This window comes from Chanos chanos, chromosome 1 (assembly GCF_902362185.1).
Source record: "Chanos chanos chromosome 1, fChaCha1.1, whole genome shotgun sequence".
NCBI classification, from domain to species: domain Eukaryota; kingdom Metazoa; phylum Chordata; class Actinopteri; order Gonorynchiformes; family Chanidae; genus Chanos; species Chanos chanos.
The window spans coordinates 11,696,756-11,713,384 of NC_044495.1; the positions used below are offsets into that span (position 1 = coordinate 11,696,756).

General features: G+C 39.8%; 1 protein-coding gene across 3 annotated transcripts; it reads left to right on the forward strand.

The window, feature by feature from the left end:
• Positions 1 to 6,090: 6,090 nt before the first annotated feature.
• syncripl (synaptotagmin binding, cytoplasmic RNA interacting protein, like) lies at positions 6,091 to 15,535 on the forward strand. 3 transcript variants are annotated; one of them, XM_030790018.1, is made up of 12 exons: positions 6,091 to 6,197; positions 7,868 to 8,026; positions 8,884 to 9,002; positions 9,661 to 9,768; positions 10,150 to 10,263; positions 10,577 to 10,753; positions 10,852 to 10,987; positions 11,358 to 11,563; positions 11,864 to 12,013; positions 12,297 to 12,418; positions 12,548 to 12,902; positions 14,086 to 15,535. In XM_030790018.1, exons 2-12 carry the CDS (start codon positions 7,879 to 7,881, stop codon positions 14,125 to 14,127), a joined length of 1,677 nt encoding a protein of 558 aa, XP_030645878.1. In that variant the 5' UTR covers positions 6,091 to 6,197; positions 7,868 to 7,878; the 3' UTR covers positions 14,128 to 15,535. The 3 variants fall into 3 exon arrangements, with proteins under 3 accessions (XP_030645878.1, XP_030645888.1, XP_030645896.1); XM_030790028.1 differs by having other exon boundaries at positions 14,089 to 15,535; XM_030790036.1 differs by having other exon boundaries at positions 12,548 to 12,876.
• The last annotated feature ends 1,094 nt before the right edge of the window (positions 15,536 to 16,629 follow it).

A 16,629-nucleotide genomic window follows, 5' to 3' on the forward strand; every position in this document is an offset into this window, starting at 1 on the left:
ACTGGTATGCCCCTCATCCATAGCCCAGTCATCAAATATAATAGTGATTACTCTAGGTTTAATCCTTATTTGAGAAAATTACCCATATTCTCCTTTTGATTGTTTATTAATGTATTTACTTTTTTTTTTTTTAATTTCCCTCAGTAGTGTTTTTACTGTATTTTGTGTTGTATTTAATTGGGACTAGTGAATTTGCTTTTTGTTAGTACTGTAAGGTATAATGACAATAAATGAACTCAAACTTGAAGATTTAACATTAGTGCAGAAATCTGACTTGAAATCCTCAACAAGGCAACCTGAAAGTGTAAATCGAATAATAACAGTTTGATGCCTTTATAAAAACAGTCATTCCATTTGTCCACCGGCAGTTCAGGTTAACTATTGGGTCAACTGTTACTGAGGAGGTGAATTTCAGTAGCTGTGTGAAATGGTGCTGAATGTTGGAAAATGTGAGGAGCTTGTACATTTGTGCTAAAAATAGGTGAGGATTTGTGTACACACATAAACACACACACACACACACATCACAGCCCTGTCCTGCCCTCTCCTGTCTTCCACCAAGATAAACACACATTTAGAGCAGAAGCATATAAACACACTCAACACATACACACATTAATGAGCATGTCAAATTTTACCTGAACTTGTCCTCAGTAAATAGGGCACATCGATACCACAAGTCACCATATCATCTTAAATGTTTCCAAAAGTGTTTGAAACTCTAATGGAGGAAACAGCATCTCTCCATGAAATTTCAAATTTTGGTGTTTTGTTGATAGTAGTGGAAAATTCTGTCCCCTCCCGAATCTCCCAGAGGGGTTTAATTTAGCTGCAAACTGGCAGCTGAAATAGCCATGGCTCGTGGTTTTATATTGCTTTTATGATCTCCAAATCGCTCATTTACTACTCATGCCTTATGAAGAGGAGTACAGTTGTTCAGGTGAAGACCTCTCTTATCAGCACAGAAATACCTCACTGTAGGATCAAGTTGATCACTCAGAATGACTTTGCATTAATTTTATTATTTTCATCTTGTCCTTTACATGCCGGAACTGATGAAAACCTTGAAAGGAGAATGCATCACATCACCTACCAGAGCTTCCCTTCACAGGAGGAAACAAGCATGGTCCAATTTGTAAGGCTTTTTAGTGTGCAGCAGGCATGCACTTAGGTAATTAAGAATAGGGTGTAGGATGACTTATTTGAGTATGTTTTTTTTTTCATTGCCCTGTAGACCATGTTCTGTGTTTTGTACAACTTACATTTTTAAATGTAATTAGGGGTTTGCACACTCTAACCTCACCACAGTATCCCTGTGAAGTCCTCAGACTGTTCTTGATGTAATTGCCTATTCTTGCCCTAGACTGATATTCATTGTCTACCAATTCAGAGTTACTTGTCTGTTTGATTTAGTCTCAAACCAACGCATGAAAACCTTTTTTGAGGAGTATGTGCTTTTCAACCACATTAAAACATTTGGAATTCTTAGTTGTAACTTTCGCCTCTTTTGCATGGCCAAAAAGAAGCTCAGAATATTTTTTTTTATCATATTTGGTCCCACTTAAGAAATCCTCTGAATTTGCAGCTCATGAATTATACATGAAGTCAGAAGCTGTATGCAAACCCAATGGCTTTAACTTTTATGGACTTGGATGAATTTTCGCTCATCCTGCAATGCTACTCTACCACTGCAGATGATTCAAGTTTTGAAGAAACTGGCAATCATTGCAGTGTGAACTTTGCCAGGACTTTTGAGGCTGGAGCAGCAAGAGCTTGGAAAGATAGAATCTGAGGGCAAGCAAGAGCAGAGAAAAAGAAGAGAAGCAGTTTGGTCTGGACTGTCAGGCCTTCTTCCTGAAGAAGCTGGTAATAAAAGGCACACCACTTTGAGAGGAGAGATGTGAGGAAATGCACAAGTGAAAGGATGTATGCAAACCTCAGAGAGAAGGTATGAGTGAGAGAGTGGGGAGACCGGGTTTACCTAGTTGAGGATGAGTGCTGTGACTTCCCAGCATGTAGGCTGCTCTCTGCTCTGTGCATCAGTGGAAACAACTATAGGCAGAAGTAAACCAAGCTGCAATTAAACACTGTTTTTATACACACAAATGTATAAAACAAAGTGACACACAAGTCACAAACTAATTGGTTTCTGTGCTACAAGGTGTACAAAGCAGAACCATCACAAGCAAAAAAAAAAAAAAAAAGAAAAGAAAAGAAAAGAAAAGAAAAAAAAGAAAGAAAAAGAATTAATATTAGCAAATAATCAACATTAACATCTATTGCATACAAAGTGTCTCATACCAGTGGCATCGTTAAGTCCAGTCATTAATCCTCTAGCCCCAAATATTTTTGCACTGAAAAAGGAGGTGTTTATAGCAATACAACAAACAGACTGTGTAACAGAGTGGAATTTGACTTGCAGCATCCAAAGGGGGGGCTGTAATCAAGCACTGCACAGTGCACACAGAGTTGGAAGACGCGCGTACCCAAATGAAAAGCTTCGGTTTTCTTAGCCCCAGACTTAGTCCCTGATCTTTTCAACAGCTGGCATCACCCCTGCCTAATACCATTGAAGGCTCTGCTTATTTTTAAATACTGACACCCATCTCTTGGTCACACTGTTTTGTTTGTTGTGGGCATATAAAGCCCTTTGAGACTTTAAACAGTGATATTGGGCTCTAAATAACTTGAAACTTGAAAACTTGAAACACAGCCTTCTCCAAATATGAACATCTTGATCTGAGGTAAATATCACTTTAGGGCATTTAGAAACTCAGATTTGTTTGTGAGATGGAGGATTATGAGCAAACCATCAATGGTCATATATACTCTTGCTTCTGCAACAGTGACGGACGTGGGTAGTGATTCAGGGAGTGATATTCATGATATGCAATAAATCCATATTTAAGTATATTCATGCATGTTTTATGAACATTACTACACCCCAGTTCCCAAGAGGATTAATTAGGAGGAAGCTGCCCCAAGTAGTCAAAGACACTATTCCTCTGTTTTTTTTTCATCTCTCATTAACATTAAAGACATTAATAATTTCAGTGGTCATGGCTTTAACTTAAAAACCTGAAATCAAGAATTGGATACTTGAACTGTTGCCTATGATGAGATATTTTCAGCTGCTCCAGTAGTTCAATCAAACTGGACATTAATCTGATTAATTATAACACTGATTAATTATAACACTGATGGGTTATTGCTAGTTTTCAAATGCATGTAGATATGATGCTCCATAAGCTTCACAGCTATCAATTAGAAGAATCAAGCAGCTCACATGACTGCCACAGACCCTATAACTGCATCAACCAATAGTCGGTTTACTTTGTCAATGCTTTCTGCTCAGTTCCAGATCTCCTCTGTCTCTCTGTACTGTGCTGAGTAAGGGGCTACTTACGTGACAAAAGTGCTGTGTGTGTGTCACCATAAATGACTTATTCTGTATGTTATGGTAATGTGGGAGGTGGGAATGCGAGAGTTTGACAGGCTTCAGCTTGGCTAACATGAGGTTCATTTGCTCCTGACACACAGCTAGACGTCACACTATGATAGAGGCCCTCTCAGGGAAATACCAGCTATTACTGTAATATAAAAGACAGCAGGACAACATAATGGCGCTTAAGGGACATTGATGTAACACAGAAGTGTTTTTATAGAGTCACTTTGACAGAGATAAGAGTGAGGCAAAATTTCAAAATAACTTACTCCACAGTATTCAATTTTGAAGATATATATTTTGATGTAGAAAATATTGCAAGGAGAACAATTATTTTCCGATTTAAATATTGAGTGACACTTTTGACCTGTACTGATTTACAAAATGCATGTGTAGCAGGGGTGAACTGGTCAAAGACATTGCGTCAATATGTATGCTGGCAAATGGCATACTGGCCTTTAAATGACTTTATTGGGACCCTGATTTCTAATCCCACAAATAATTGTGTAAGTCTGGCATGGGGCACATTTGTTCCCTCCTCAGTGCATGTTAGGTTGACTTGCTTTGCTCATGACTGTTCATTTTTAAGCAAATAACTTCCATAATCCTAAAAAAAGCTCCTGAAACATCATTAAGGTGAATGTAAAACAAAGTTGATTACATAGATAATATTTGCAAATCACATGATATAAAGAGGTATGATGAAATATAGGCAGTAAGCCTCCAAGAGCTATCACTGTAGTTAAATGTAAGTCTACTTGATTCCAAAATATCTTGCATTTTAAGATGTGTGTGTTCTTTGTTCTTTAAAATATTACATGATGGTGAGAAATATAAGATAAGAACTGTGTTATCATTTCATTTGAATCTCCTGTACTCTCTTTTAGGTTTTGCCTACTCTTAGCTCTCATTAAAAATCTAGCTTTCTTTTTAGTATTTTAGGTTACATTGAAGATTATGTCACTGGTATTTCAAAAGTGCACTAGAAAACAATAATGCCCTTCGAGAAGTGACAAGACTCTGTATCAAACAAATGAATATAAACACTGACATCTAGAGGAACAAATAAACCTCAGATATGTTCACTTAACTGGAGGCTTTAAAGGAAGACAGACAGCATTACAACATAGCTTATGCATATTGGCATCAAAGCTTCCAAGTCAATGGCAGCCCAGTATTCCCCACTGTTCCTCTGTCTGCTGGGATTTTACACCCTGATTTTAACACACCTGGCTTAAGTATTATCCTACTGGTAGGTTGATCTTTACCTGTTGATACGGTGTTGCAAGAATATTGATTTGACTCATAATTTTATGAAACAAGAGTTACCGACCCTTATAATGAAGAAAGAAAGAAAGAAAGAAAGAAAGAAAGAACGAAAGAAAGAAAGAAAGAACTATTAAGCAATATGCTTTCCCTCTCTGACTGACCAAATAAAATACTCACACACACACACACAGACACAACGTCACCACATTACCTATGGCACATTCCAACTGCACCAAAGTAACTGGGGAGAAAAAAAATACACACACATTGGAGACACCCTGTGGTAGAAAGTGTAAGGTCAGCATGTGAAATACACAAAAGGAGGGGGAGAATAGAGCGCCTGCATTCTGAAGCGTTGGGTTGACAGTTTATCTACCCAGGGATAAGATATGGGGTCAATCTAGTAGCAGATGTAGCAACACCTACAAACTTCATGGGTCACTTCCACCTAATTCTAACCTAAACCTAACCTGCAGTTAAACATGGCTTAGTAATACCTACAAATGTGGTAACGCCCAGGTAATTGGGTTACACCCCTGCTCCTAGTCTGCAGAGACCTCTACTTGACAAAAGGACTTCCTACAGCATTACCAGTGAGCGAGCCTGACTTTTACTAATTTTAGGTGAAATAAAAGTGAGTTGTAGTTCCTAAGACTGCCACTGCTGTTTAGCTAACAGTGAAGGTTTTGTCCTTGCAGGTCATGTCTGCTCAAACTGATTGAACAAGAAAACTATTTCCATAATAAGTGCCACAACATACTTAGCATAATAATAACAATAATAAATTCACCAATATAAGCATTTTAGTTATACTCAAGTAGAGCTTTCTAATGATAGAACCTCAATTCCCCAACACAGTGAATATTCCGAAGAGATTTTAATTGGGGGATTTTCTTCAGAAAACTGCAGAACGAACACATCCAAACTTAAATCCATGGTAACATACAGTAAATCACACCATCTTTTAGCTGTTGGAATACTATGAAAATGTTGTTCCATGTGTTCTATCATCCTTGCCATTAGTAGATTTCTTGGCGGCCCTGTTCAGGGACACATGGATAATATTACAGCATTGTTAAATCGACTACTAATATAACCATCATGTGCTTCTTATAGTCATAGAAGAACAAGATAATTAAACGATGATGCTGTATATGTACTTTACACATGACCATATGCATTTGATAAGTGACACAGATCAAATAAATGCGATACATTAATGTCGACCAATTATTATTCCTCTGTGCCTTAACTTGCAGTTTGTGTGTAGCTCAGAGCATAAATGGCAACCCCGTGGATGGGTGTGTGGGAAACCCCGTTTATTTGAAAAAACTCGCGGCGTGAAACAGAGCCGCCATTTTACATCCTCCTAAGTAAAAGAGTGGAGCCGGACCAGCGGCGGGGATTTGGACACTTCTTCCCATTTAAACACGTTTCCTCTCGAAGTGACCCATATAGAACAGCTCAAGTGGTATTTCGACAGGTACGAGAAACACTTCCTAAACGTTCACATTGGCTGTGTGTAGTGTTAGCTGTGTCAACTGATCTTGTGTTTTCAAACAAAGTGCAAACTGGCTGGGACGGTCTCACACCGGCTTTTTGAAAATGGACTCCCCTATGTGGCGGCACGTTGGCAAACTCATCACGAGCTAGGTGGCTTCTCGTGTCTTAATTTAGAACGGAGCCACAATTGTGCGCAGTAAAACTGAATGAATTGTCGAATTACACGTTTCTAACTACTTGAACGGGAGATAGGTTAAGTCAAGTACTAGTATAGCTAGCATTACCCTACCAGTTTAGGTAGCTGTTAGCAACAACGATATTGTGTATGCCCCACGAGGTTAACTCGTAAGCTAACTTAGCTAGCTAAAAGTAACTCAAGATTTTGAAGTTGCAAAATAGTTTTTGAAAAACTGGCATTTTATAATAAGTACCAATCTTAATAGCTGTATATTATACCGATCTTGGAAATAAGTTAAAATGCAGGTGCCCATGAAACAGAAGAATTGTGGTGAATGCATTTTTGCAGGGAGTTGCTATCCTAATGTCCACGTTGCTCATGGCACGGCCTAGTGAATCTGTTATCGTGTAGCTTCATGTGCCACATTGTCAAAGCTTGTAGTGCTGGCAGTAGCCAGTGCCAGTTAGCGAGTTTCACCTTTTCGCTGGTAGCCGACTACTAGTTTGTAGGGTTGCAAACACACCTACTTCACCTGGCTTACTGAAAAGATGTCTGTCAAGTTCACATAGAAAACATTAACAGCACAACTTGTTTAAGTTAGCCACAGTTAGCTTGACCGTCAATGAGTTTTATCAATTAAAGTTGACGTTGGTTTGAAGTTGTTGTGCAGGCTTTGTGTGAAGAAATTAATTAAGCTAGCTAGCAGATATTTTCATCGAGCCCGTGTTATATTTTCAAGTGAGAGATGTTTGGCAGGTTAATGTAATTGAACGCCGGTTTTCATGTTACTCTGTTAGGCGAACAGTAGCTAGTTTTAATCTTGCAAGACTAGCTGATTTAACTAGTAACTCGAACAGGTTTGAAACGAGCTATTTTGTGGATTACCTGAACGCTGCATTAGATCATGGACTAAAGTATTTTTCCCGGTTTACTGAAACGCGTGCTTGCTAGGAGTGAACCGGAAATTTGGCGTGGTAAAGGAACACGTGTAGTGCTGCTCTCAGCACAGTAGTCTGGCCAAGCCTTTCTGTACGGCGGGAGAGAATGCGTTGCTGAAATTATTTACACTTAACTAGAAATATGTCCGTTGACATCAAGACAACGATGTGTGAATTATTATACATCATCAGCGCTTCTATAACCGCGCTCTTCATGATATGGACTCTTAGGCCTGTATGGTGCAATTATGTAAAATGTATAAGCCATTCCTGTTTATTGTGAAACTTTTGTGAATGCTATTGCTTTTTATTTTAATTTCATTTATTTTTCTTTTGGAAGAGTGCTAAGAGCTTAGATGTGGAGAAGGTTAAACAAAAAGGGAAAATGCCAGATTTGTTGAGATGGCCCCTACTGCTATTAAAGTCATCCCAGTAAATGTGTGAGTAGCTTGACAGTCACTTGAGTTGGGGTCACGCTATAGTACTTGACCTTTGCTCAGTTTTCGATTAATTTGGCTCATTGCATCTGCACAGATAACGGAGACATGGCCACAGAGCATATAAATGGAAACGGTACTGAAGAACCAATGGAGCCCTCAGCTGCAGTTACCCATTCAGAACACTTCCAGACTTTATTAGAAGCTGGGTTACCTAGAAAAGTTGCTGTCAAACTAGACGAAATTTACGTAGCAGGTAAGGCCACATTGACCATCCAGCATATTCTCACCCACAGTTGCATTCCTCACTACAGTTGCATGTGCTGTCACACTTGATTTTTGGGAATTGGGATATTCAAAGCAACTTTTTGTGGTTTCCTACAAAAATGGGTACTGCAGTCCATTATATATTTTTAAAAAGTCATTAAAAAAAACCAATGTTACAGATCTATTGAACAAACCATTAGAAACATGTTCGTGAATCTTGTGCGTCCTTTATCTGTGCCTTTCATGTGCAGATGGGCAGATAGGCCTAGATATCCTGGAAAGTGCTGTGACAAGAACTCCAGTTAGAGCGACGATTATGAGTATCATGGCACAGTCCAGAGGAGGTCCTCTTGCATGGTGTTGTAGGCAAGCGTATTGCCAGATGGGCATATGCTGGAACAATGGCAGCAGCTGCTAGTAACCAGGACAGGTGATGGTTCCCCATAAATCAGAGTGTAGACAAGCTCGATATTGGGTGAATGGTGCTGGAGAGGGAATATCAGATTACACCATCACATCTGTTGTGATTGGTTCTGGAAAATTCTGCCAGTCTTTTTATTGCATGTGATATTCCTACAAAGGAAATCAATTTGGTTTTTTTGTTTTGTTTTTGTTCTTTTTGTGTTTTTTTTTCAATCTTTGAGTGATTTTTCTGTTAGGAATATGTGATGAAATTTCACTTCAAATGATATCACCTTAACTGTGATTCTGAACTGAAAATTTCCTGTAAGAGCCTGTGCTCTTTCTCTTTTGGAATTTAAGTTTTTGAAGCAGTATTTGTGTGAAGTTGCTGCCTGAACCTTTTTTATCACCTTTCTTTCTCATGTCTGTTTAATATTTTTGCAGGTCTGGTTTCACACAGTGATCTTGATGATCGGGCAATTGAAGCTCTAAAAGAGTTCAACGAAGAGGGTGCCCTGCAAGTCCTCCTGCAGTTTAAAGACAGCGATTTGTCTCATGTGCAGGTACATATATGGAGGAATCTAGCTAATATAATTTATTTTGTTTCATTGTTTATTTTTTTCATTTTTGTGAGTTGTTAATGACTCAGTTTGTGACGTCTTAAGTGACCATGTATGCGTATTAATCAGCAGATACCATTTGTATGACAGTACTTTTTCGTCATTTTGATCAGCACTTAGCTTCTAGTCCAATGTTTCATATTCCTCAGTTGCGCCAAGGTTTAGGAAATGTTCTCTAATCATTTTATGATATGAAACCGTATTAGATGTTTGTTATAGCAGCTTAATATGATTTTCGGCTATCATAAGTTTTTTGGCAGTTTTGTTTTCTGCTGCAAATTCATCACTGTGTTGCATATATTTGTTGCAGCTTACGTCTAAATATGTATGTCAGACTAGTCTGTGGTAGGGTTTTTTTTGTGGTAAAGTTAAATTCACAGCAGATCTAACTTAGGTGTTACGTCACACTTTATATTTTGGGACTTCTCCAAACCTTTCATTTTACAGCAATTGGTTGCACATATGCGAGAAAAACGTACATGTGATTGTTGTTGGACAATGTTGTTCAGCCCCATCCTCCACTTTACAGTATGTCTGCATAGACAGCACATTCACTCACTGTTTTTGTTTTTTTGTTTCCCTCCTTTTTTGCTTGGTATAGAACAAAAGTGCCTTTCTGTGTGGAGTAATGAAGACATATAGGCAGAGGGAGAAACAGGGGACCAAAGTGTCAGATTCCAGTAAAGGACCAGATGAGGCGAAAATCAAAGTAAGATTTCAGTGTTCCACCCTCGTTTGTCTTCTATCTGAGGGGTAGTTTTGTTTTCTACATTGGGAGGTCTCTCTTTCTAATAGTTGATGTTAACGGGAATGTCTTTGTCTCAGATGTGTAACTATAATGTATTCACTTGGCTGATTGTCACCTTTGCTTTGTCGGTGCTATTCATGTTTAGAAACAATTACAGTTATTTTCATTTTACCAGTTGATTTAAGTAATGAAGTGATTCATGAGCGCTGATTGGCAAAAACATCAGAACAGTGTATTGTGTGTTTTTTTTTTGTTTTTTTTTTGTTTTTTTAACTCAAGTCATTTCATTCATTGTACTACTCTGTTTTTAAATCAGGTCCCCTTTCTTTTCTCCTTGACCAGGCTTTGCTTGAGAGAACTGGATACACACTTGATGTGACAACAGGCCAGAGGAAGTATGGCGGTCCTCCTCCAGAATCCACCCACTCAGGAGCACAACCCACAATTGGCACAGAGGTGATTTCACTTTGCACCGCACACTCACTTCTGCCACTCTCTTGGTATGGGACACACACAATTTTCCTGCATGCTAAAATGTTTTAAAAGTCAGCCTGCCCTGATACGTCCAAATGATGAAGTGATGTACTGTACGCTGGAGTAACATTTGTTACGCTGACGGTTAACCGCTAAGAGCTGACAGGACATGGGTTATGTGGCTATAGCTGCTCAAAAGTGATGTGTTATCGTTCTTGATGCTCATGCTTTTTAAAGGAGAAAAGATTGATCGGTATTTAAACAGTAGTTCTCTCTGTTCATGTTTTCTTGGCAGATTTTTGTGGGAAAGATCCCGCGGGATCTCTTTGAGGACGAGCTAGTGCCTCTGTTTGAGAAAGCAGGGCCCATCTGGGATCTGCGCCTGATGATGGATCCCCTCAGCGGCCTGAACAGGGGCTACGCCTTTGTCACATTCTGCACTAAAGAAGCTGCTCAACAGGCGGTCAAGCTGGTAAAGGAGTTTGACTCTTCCTTTTCGAGCTTTTGGAAGGATGTGCCTGTGTGTGTGTATACGCTCATTATGTGTGCAATCTCCTGTCTTTCTTGCAGTGCAACAACAGTGAAATTCGACCTGGTAAACACATTGGCGTTTGTATCTCTGTGGCCAATAATAGACTGTTTGTTGGCTCTATACCGAAGAGCAAAACAAAGGAACAAATAGTGGAAGAGTTCTCAAAGGTGACCGGTAAGAAATGTGGATCACTCAAAGAAATACGCTTTTCAGAATGAATTTAATCTTAATTGATCTCTAGTTGAGAAAAGTAACAGCATTGGGAGACAGTACACTGAAAGAGGTTTTGCTGAATGAGAGTTTGCAAAGTGAAACAACTTCATTAGGACCCCGTCGGAGCAACTTTTTATTTTTATTTTTTTTCTCCTGCTGTCCCATTGGGATGAAGTGGTGTTTCTTACACTTTAAGAAACCTGCTTAGCACCAGACGACATTGTCTGAATAATGCTGTGTCTCAGATTCACTGAACTGAAGGGTGTTGTGCGGTATGTTCTCTTCCACTGTTAAGCTTTTCTCCCCCCCCCCCCTTTTCTTCTTTCAACAGAGGGCTTAAATGATGTCATATTATATCATCAGCCGGATGACAAGAAGAAGAACAGAGGCTTTTGCTTCTTGGAGTATGAGGATCACAAAACGGCGGCCCAGGCGCGGCGCAGGTTAATGAGTGGGAAGGTGAAAGTGTGGGGCAATGTGGTCACTGTGGAGTGGGCCGACCCCATCGAGGATCCTGACCCAGAGGTCATGGCTAAGGTAATGTTCAATTGTCTTTACCATATAATTTTGCAAAAAAAACCTCCCCAAAAAAACAAAAATCCCTTTTTGGGACTGTAGTAAGCATGTATGTGTTTTTTTCCCCTCCTGAATACAAGATAATGACCAGAATCAACAAACATTCATTACTGCTTCCACATGTATTAGTAAAATGAAAGCTCACCGGTTTATACGTGTATGTTTCTGCTTAGTGAAGGACTGCAGTGCTGCTGTACTTGCGAGTAGAAGGTGCACTTGAGTGAACAAACATGAATGTTATTGTTTTTTTTTCTGTCCTAGGTCAAAGTCTTATTTGTCAGGAATCTAGCAAGCACTGTAACGGAAGAGTTATTAGAGAAGACATTCAGCCAGTTTGGAAAACTGGAGCGGGTGAAGAAGCTGAAAGACTACGCCTTCATTCACTTTGAGGATAGAGAGAGCGCTGTCAAGGTACTTGTTTGTGTTTTCATTTATTTATTTATTTTTCTGCATTCTAGTCAGTTGTGCGCTGATACAATGATAATGGCTTGCAACACAGCTTACAAAAGTGAAACAGAATGCCCGGTTCTGCCTGATTCGGCATCTTTGATTGGTCACTTAACTATAATTTACCATTGTTATTGTTGTGTTTACCTAAAACCCCCCCCCCCAGAAATGTCATCAATAACCCCCCCCCCCCCAAAAAAAAACATACTTTGAATGTCCCTTTGGTGTTCTGCTTTGTTTTCACTAGGCCTTATCTGATATGAACGGTAAGGAATTAGAGGGTGAACAAATCGAAATCGTCTTTGCCAAGCCACCAGACCAGAAGAGGAAGGAACGCAAGGCCCAGAGGCAAGCGGCCAAAACACAAATGTAAGGGAATGACTTTAAATGAGGCTGTGACTGCCTGTATAGATCCAAACCATTGAGGAAAGGAAGCAAGTAAGGGAAGCGACATTTTCACTGTTGAAAAAAAATGTTTGTCTGGTTCTCTCACTTCAGGTACGATGAGTACTATTACTATGGCCCACCACACATGCCTCCTCCTACGAGACTCAGGGGGCGTGGAGGCAGAGGGGGGTATTTGTACCCCTACGGCTATGAAGACTATTACGATTACTACGGCTATGACTATCACAACTACAGGGGAGGTTACGAAGACCCATATTACGGCTATGAGGACTTCCAGACTCCGGGGAGAGGGAGAGGAGGCCGAGGAGGCCGCGGCCCCACGCTGACCAGAGGCCGAGGTTCTGCCACGCCAAGAGGCAGGGCGGGGTTCTCACAGCGTGGAGGGCCGGGATCCAGCCGGGGCACCCGCGGCTCCAGAGGTGGGGCTCAACAGAGAGGACGAGTGGTACGTGAAGTTTGGGGGGAACAGAGCTGGAGTTTTAACAGGAGGGTCTAAAAAAACTGATGGACGTGTGTGTGTGATGTCATCTTCTTCTTTTTTTTTTTTTTTTTTTTTTTTTTTTGGGTTACCTCCCTTGGATTTGGCCTTTTCAGTCTCGTGGGATTTTTTCGCCCCCCTTTTTTATATGCTGTAATCCACTTTAAAAGGTGATATTGATCAAAATACGTGTTTTGACTATGTCCCCTACCCCCCTTTTTTGAAATTTGCATACACATACAAGGCACCCTGTGGAAGAAATGGACCAAAGGTTTGCATGTTTGCTTTTTGCCCCTCCTTTCCTTCATGCCTCACCACTATGCAGTCATGTGTCACAAAGCCATTTTAAATCCATGCAGCTTCAGAAAACATCTCTACATGTGCTTGACTGAGGACCACTACTCAGTTTCACATTTACAGTTTCATATCTTATTATAAAACTGTTTTTGTGTCGGTACAGTACATCACAGTGCATTTGTAGTGTCCATAATCACCGATCAAAACTTTACCCCACCAAATGAATTCAAACTAAATTTTAACACAAAAGACCTTTATGAAGAAAGATTAAATTTTGTTTGCTTTCTTGGCAAGTAATGTATGGCATGGAAAAGGACTCTAGCACATTGCTTTGTGCCGCAGCAGTGTACTACTTATTAATTTGGCTCGCCGAAGTGATTAGATGGCACTTTGAATTCAGCATTTTGTGTGGTTTTGTCTTCCATTGTTTCTGCATTGAAACGTATACTGGAGTAATGTTTGCCGGCACCTTCTCTCTGTGTATGTGTGGAACTGACATAACAAGCACAGAGAGCTGGACTACTTCAGGGGCCATGGTTTGCCATGTAATCCTTCAGCTGTCATGCCCAGTGTTAAAACAGTGGGTCTACTGCAGTTGCAGAGTATCCCATGCCATCTCTCACAAAACGTTCCTTGTGTCTGGCACTCTTCAGTCTTTCCTCAAAATCCCTTTCAGTTTGTCACTTCAGTCTTTACTCATTTGTGTTCTTGTTCAGGCATGTCTTGTAGTTGACACTTTCAGGCAAATATAACATCATCCCCCATTCAGAGGAAATTGCATGTGCATATTGTGCGTGCATGCATGTGTGTATTTGTTAGTGATGCACATTTCTTAATGAAGTTTTCTATTCAGCAGGGAAAGGGGGTGGAGGCTGGTCCTGACCAGTTAGTATGAAGACTGACTTTCTACATGGGGTTACACCGGAAGCTGCCAATGGATATGATGGTAAGGTCAACGCGATGGTCCAATGATATTCCAGCCTTACAGAAGCATATCTCCCACACTGCCACCCTCAATCAACGGAAATCCTGAATCGACATGCTTGGACTTGCTGTTATGTTTTTGATGGGAGCCTTGCATACAAAAAAAATTAATCAAACTAGCCACCTCCCCCCTGTAATATTCCCCAAACTTACCCCAAAGTTTGCCATTTTAAGTAATTATCAAAGTCCTAAAGGATACTGAATTGTCAAATGTATTTTGCACTTTTTTAAGTTTCTAAGTTTGAAGTGGCTCAAAGGAGCTTGATGCTAATGTATATTTTTGTGTTAATTGCAAATTTTATTGTCGGAATATCCATGTAAATCTAAAGTTTTGATTTGGATGAGATGAGAAACATCTGCAGGTCTTTTGGTGTAACCACCTTGCATGGATGTCAGGCATTCCAGGAAAGTGGTTCTTTTCAGAACTTGTCTTTTTAAAGGGTTGGTTAACTACCTCAGTATTGGAGGATTAAACTACCCTGCCTGTACTGTAAATAGGGAACTTATACTGACGAAAGCAAGGCTTGTTTTCCTATGAAATATGCACAAGAGCAGCAGCAGCTCAACAGATGTACTTAATGTAATATAGTCATTTTTTTTGCTGCTGCTCGGACACTGCGAACAGTCAAACTGGGCATGCAAAAATTAATCTCATATGATGAGCCTCAAAACAAGCCTTGCTTTTGTCGCAGTTTTTTTGGAACTGAATTAGCTGCCTCGCTTCTTCAGATTATGTAGTTACTGGTTGTATGATTGTATGATAGTTTGGAATAAAATGTTACTTTTTTTGTAAAAGGCTTGAACATCACAAAAGCATCATCTGCTTTTGGAAAAGCCCTGCAGTGTCTCCTTTTCTCCCTAACACGACAGCTTCTCTCTCTCTCTCTTTTTTTTTTTTTTAAACAAAAACAAACAAAAAAAAAAGCTTTACACAGCAAACAATTATGTCTAGTACCATCATCCATTTTGTTTCAAGATCTTAAACTCGAAATCATGCTCGGAATTGAATGATCCTGTTGGGACTTTTAAGCTAGCAGCCTTTTTTTATCTAGTGTGGTAGAGATAATGCCAGCCAACCACGGTTGGTTCCTGTGGCTGTGTCTTAAAAGCAATACACGGTGTCGTTCAATGGGAAAATGGGATGCTGCAGCTTTGGTTTATATTCCATGTATAGCAAGCAGGTGACAGACCCATTCAACCGGTTTTGTATACAGTTAACTCCCTCTCCGTAAAGCTGTATCCACAGTACAGCCCGTCGAAAAAAAAAAAATGTTAGCAGTTTTAAACTGTTGTTGGTGGCCAACAACGTTTTTTGCATTCCTGCAAATAAATTGTTTTATACTGTAAAATGAGGTGAGTGTAACTTATTTTTGTAATAAAGTTTTTGATTTCTATCTGTGTCCATAAACTGTTTACTGTGCTAGTTGCTGTTGAAGTAAGAAACGACTCCGTCTGTTTCTGCGTAAAACTAAACTATGGTTGATTGAAATACAGATGTGTGAAGTTTTGTACTGTCCAAACTTAACACTAATGTCTTGCAGTCTCACAAAAATAACAATACCTGAAAACATCCATTTACTTTTGTTAGTTTATTTCGAGCGCCTGTGTATAGGCTTAGAAATACGATCAATACACGGTGATTTCTCTTTTGCTCTTTAAATTATTCATTCGATTAGTTTGATGTAGTGAATCGTTAAACGGTTTTACATTCGATAAGATATCGCAGACGTCTGGAGAGCAAAGGCATGGAAATAATGCCTGACCATCTCTGACGCGACCTCATGCCACAAACCGGAGGTGACATCAGTTAAGGACCAAACCCCAAATAAACATCTGTTTGTGGACTACTGGATTGACGAGGGACCGGTCATTGTGATACTGCCCCCCCACCCAAAAAAACCTGCTGTGAAATGTTACAACCGAGCTATTATTCAGCTGATACAGCATTTTGATAGGCGTTTGGTTCAGTAGTTATTCTATGAAACGATGATAGTAAGGAAGATGGCTGGCGACGGACTGTATCCATATCTGCAATGAAAACTACAACGGAATATTTCGCATGTCCAGCAGATGAAATTTTTGTATTTACGGTAGGCAATTTGTAATTTTCCGCCATATTCCACTGTGTCGCCAATCCAGTAAATTAAGGAAGAGCTAAAATCACGAATAATCACGATCAGGTCCTCGCAGTTCGTCTGTACCCACCTTAATAACGCTTTGTGTAGTTTTGATTGATCATTGTTCACAACGTATGAAAAAACACGGTCGCTATAATGTGCTCACTGTTGTATTTTGTCTGAATATAGCTAAAGTCTGATCCGCTGCAGTGATCAAAATGTCAGACCTGAGAGCGTGCTTTCGGTCTCTAAAGCAGAGACTGAAAGTGGATTTGCTCAGAGAGGCGGGCCGGCAA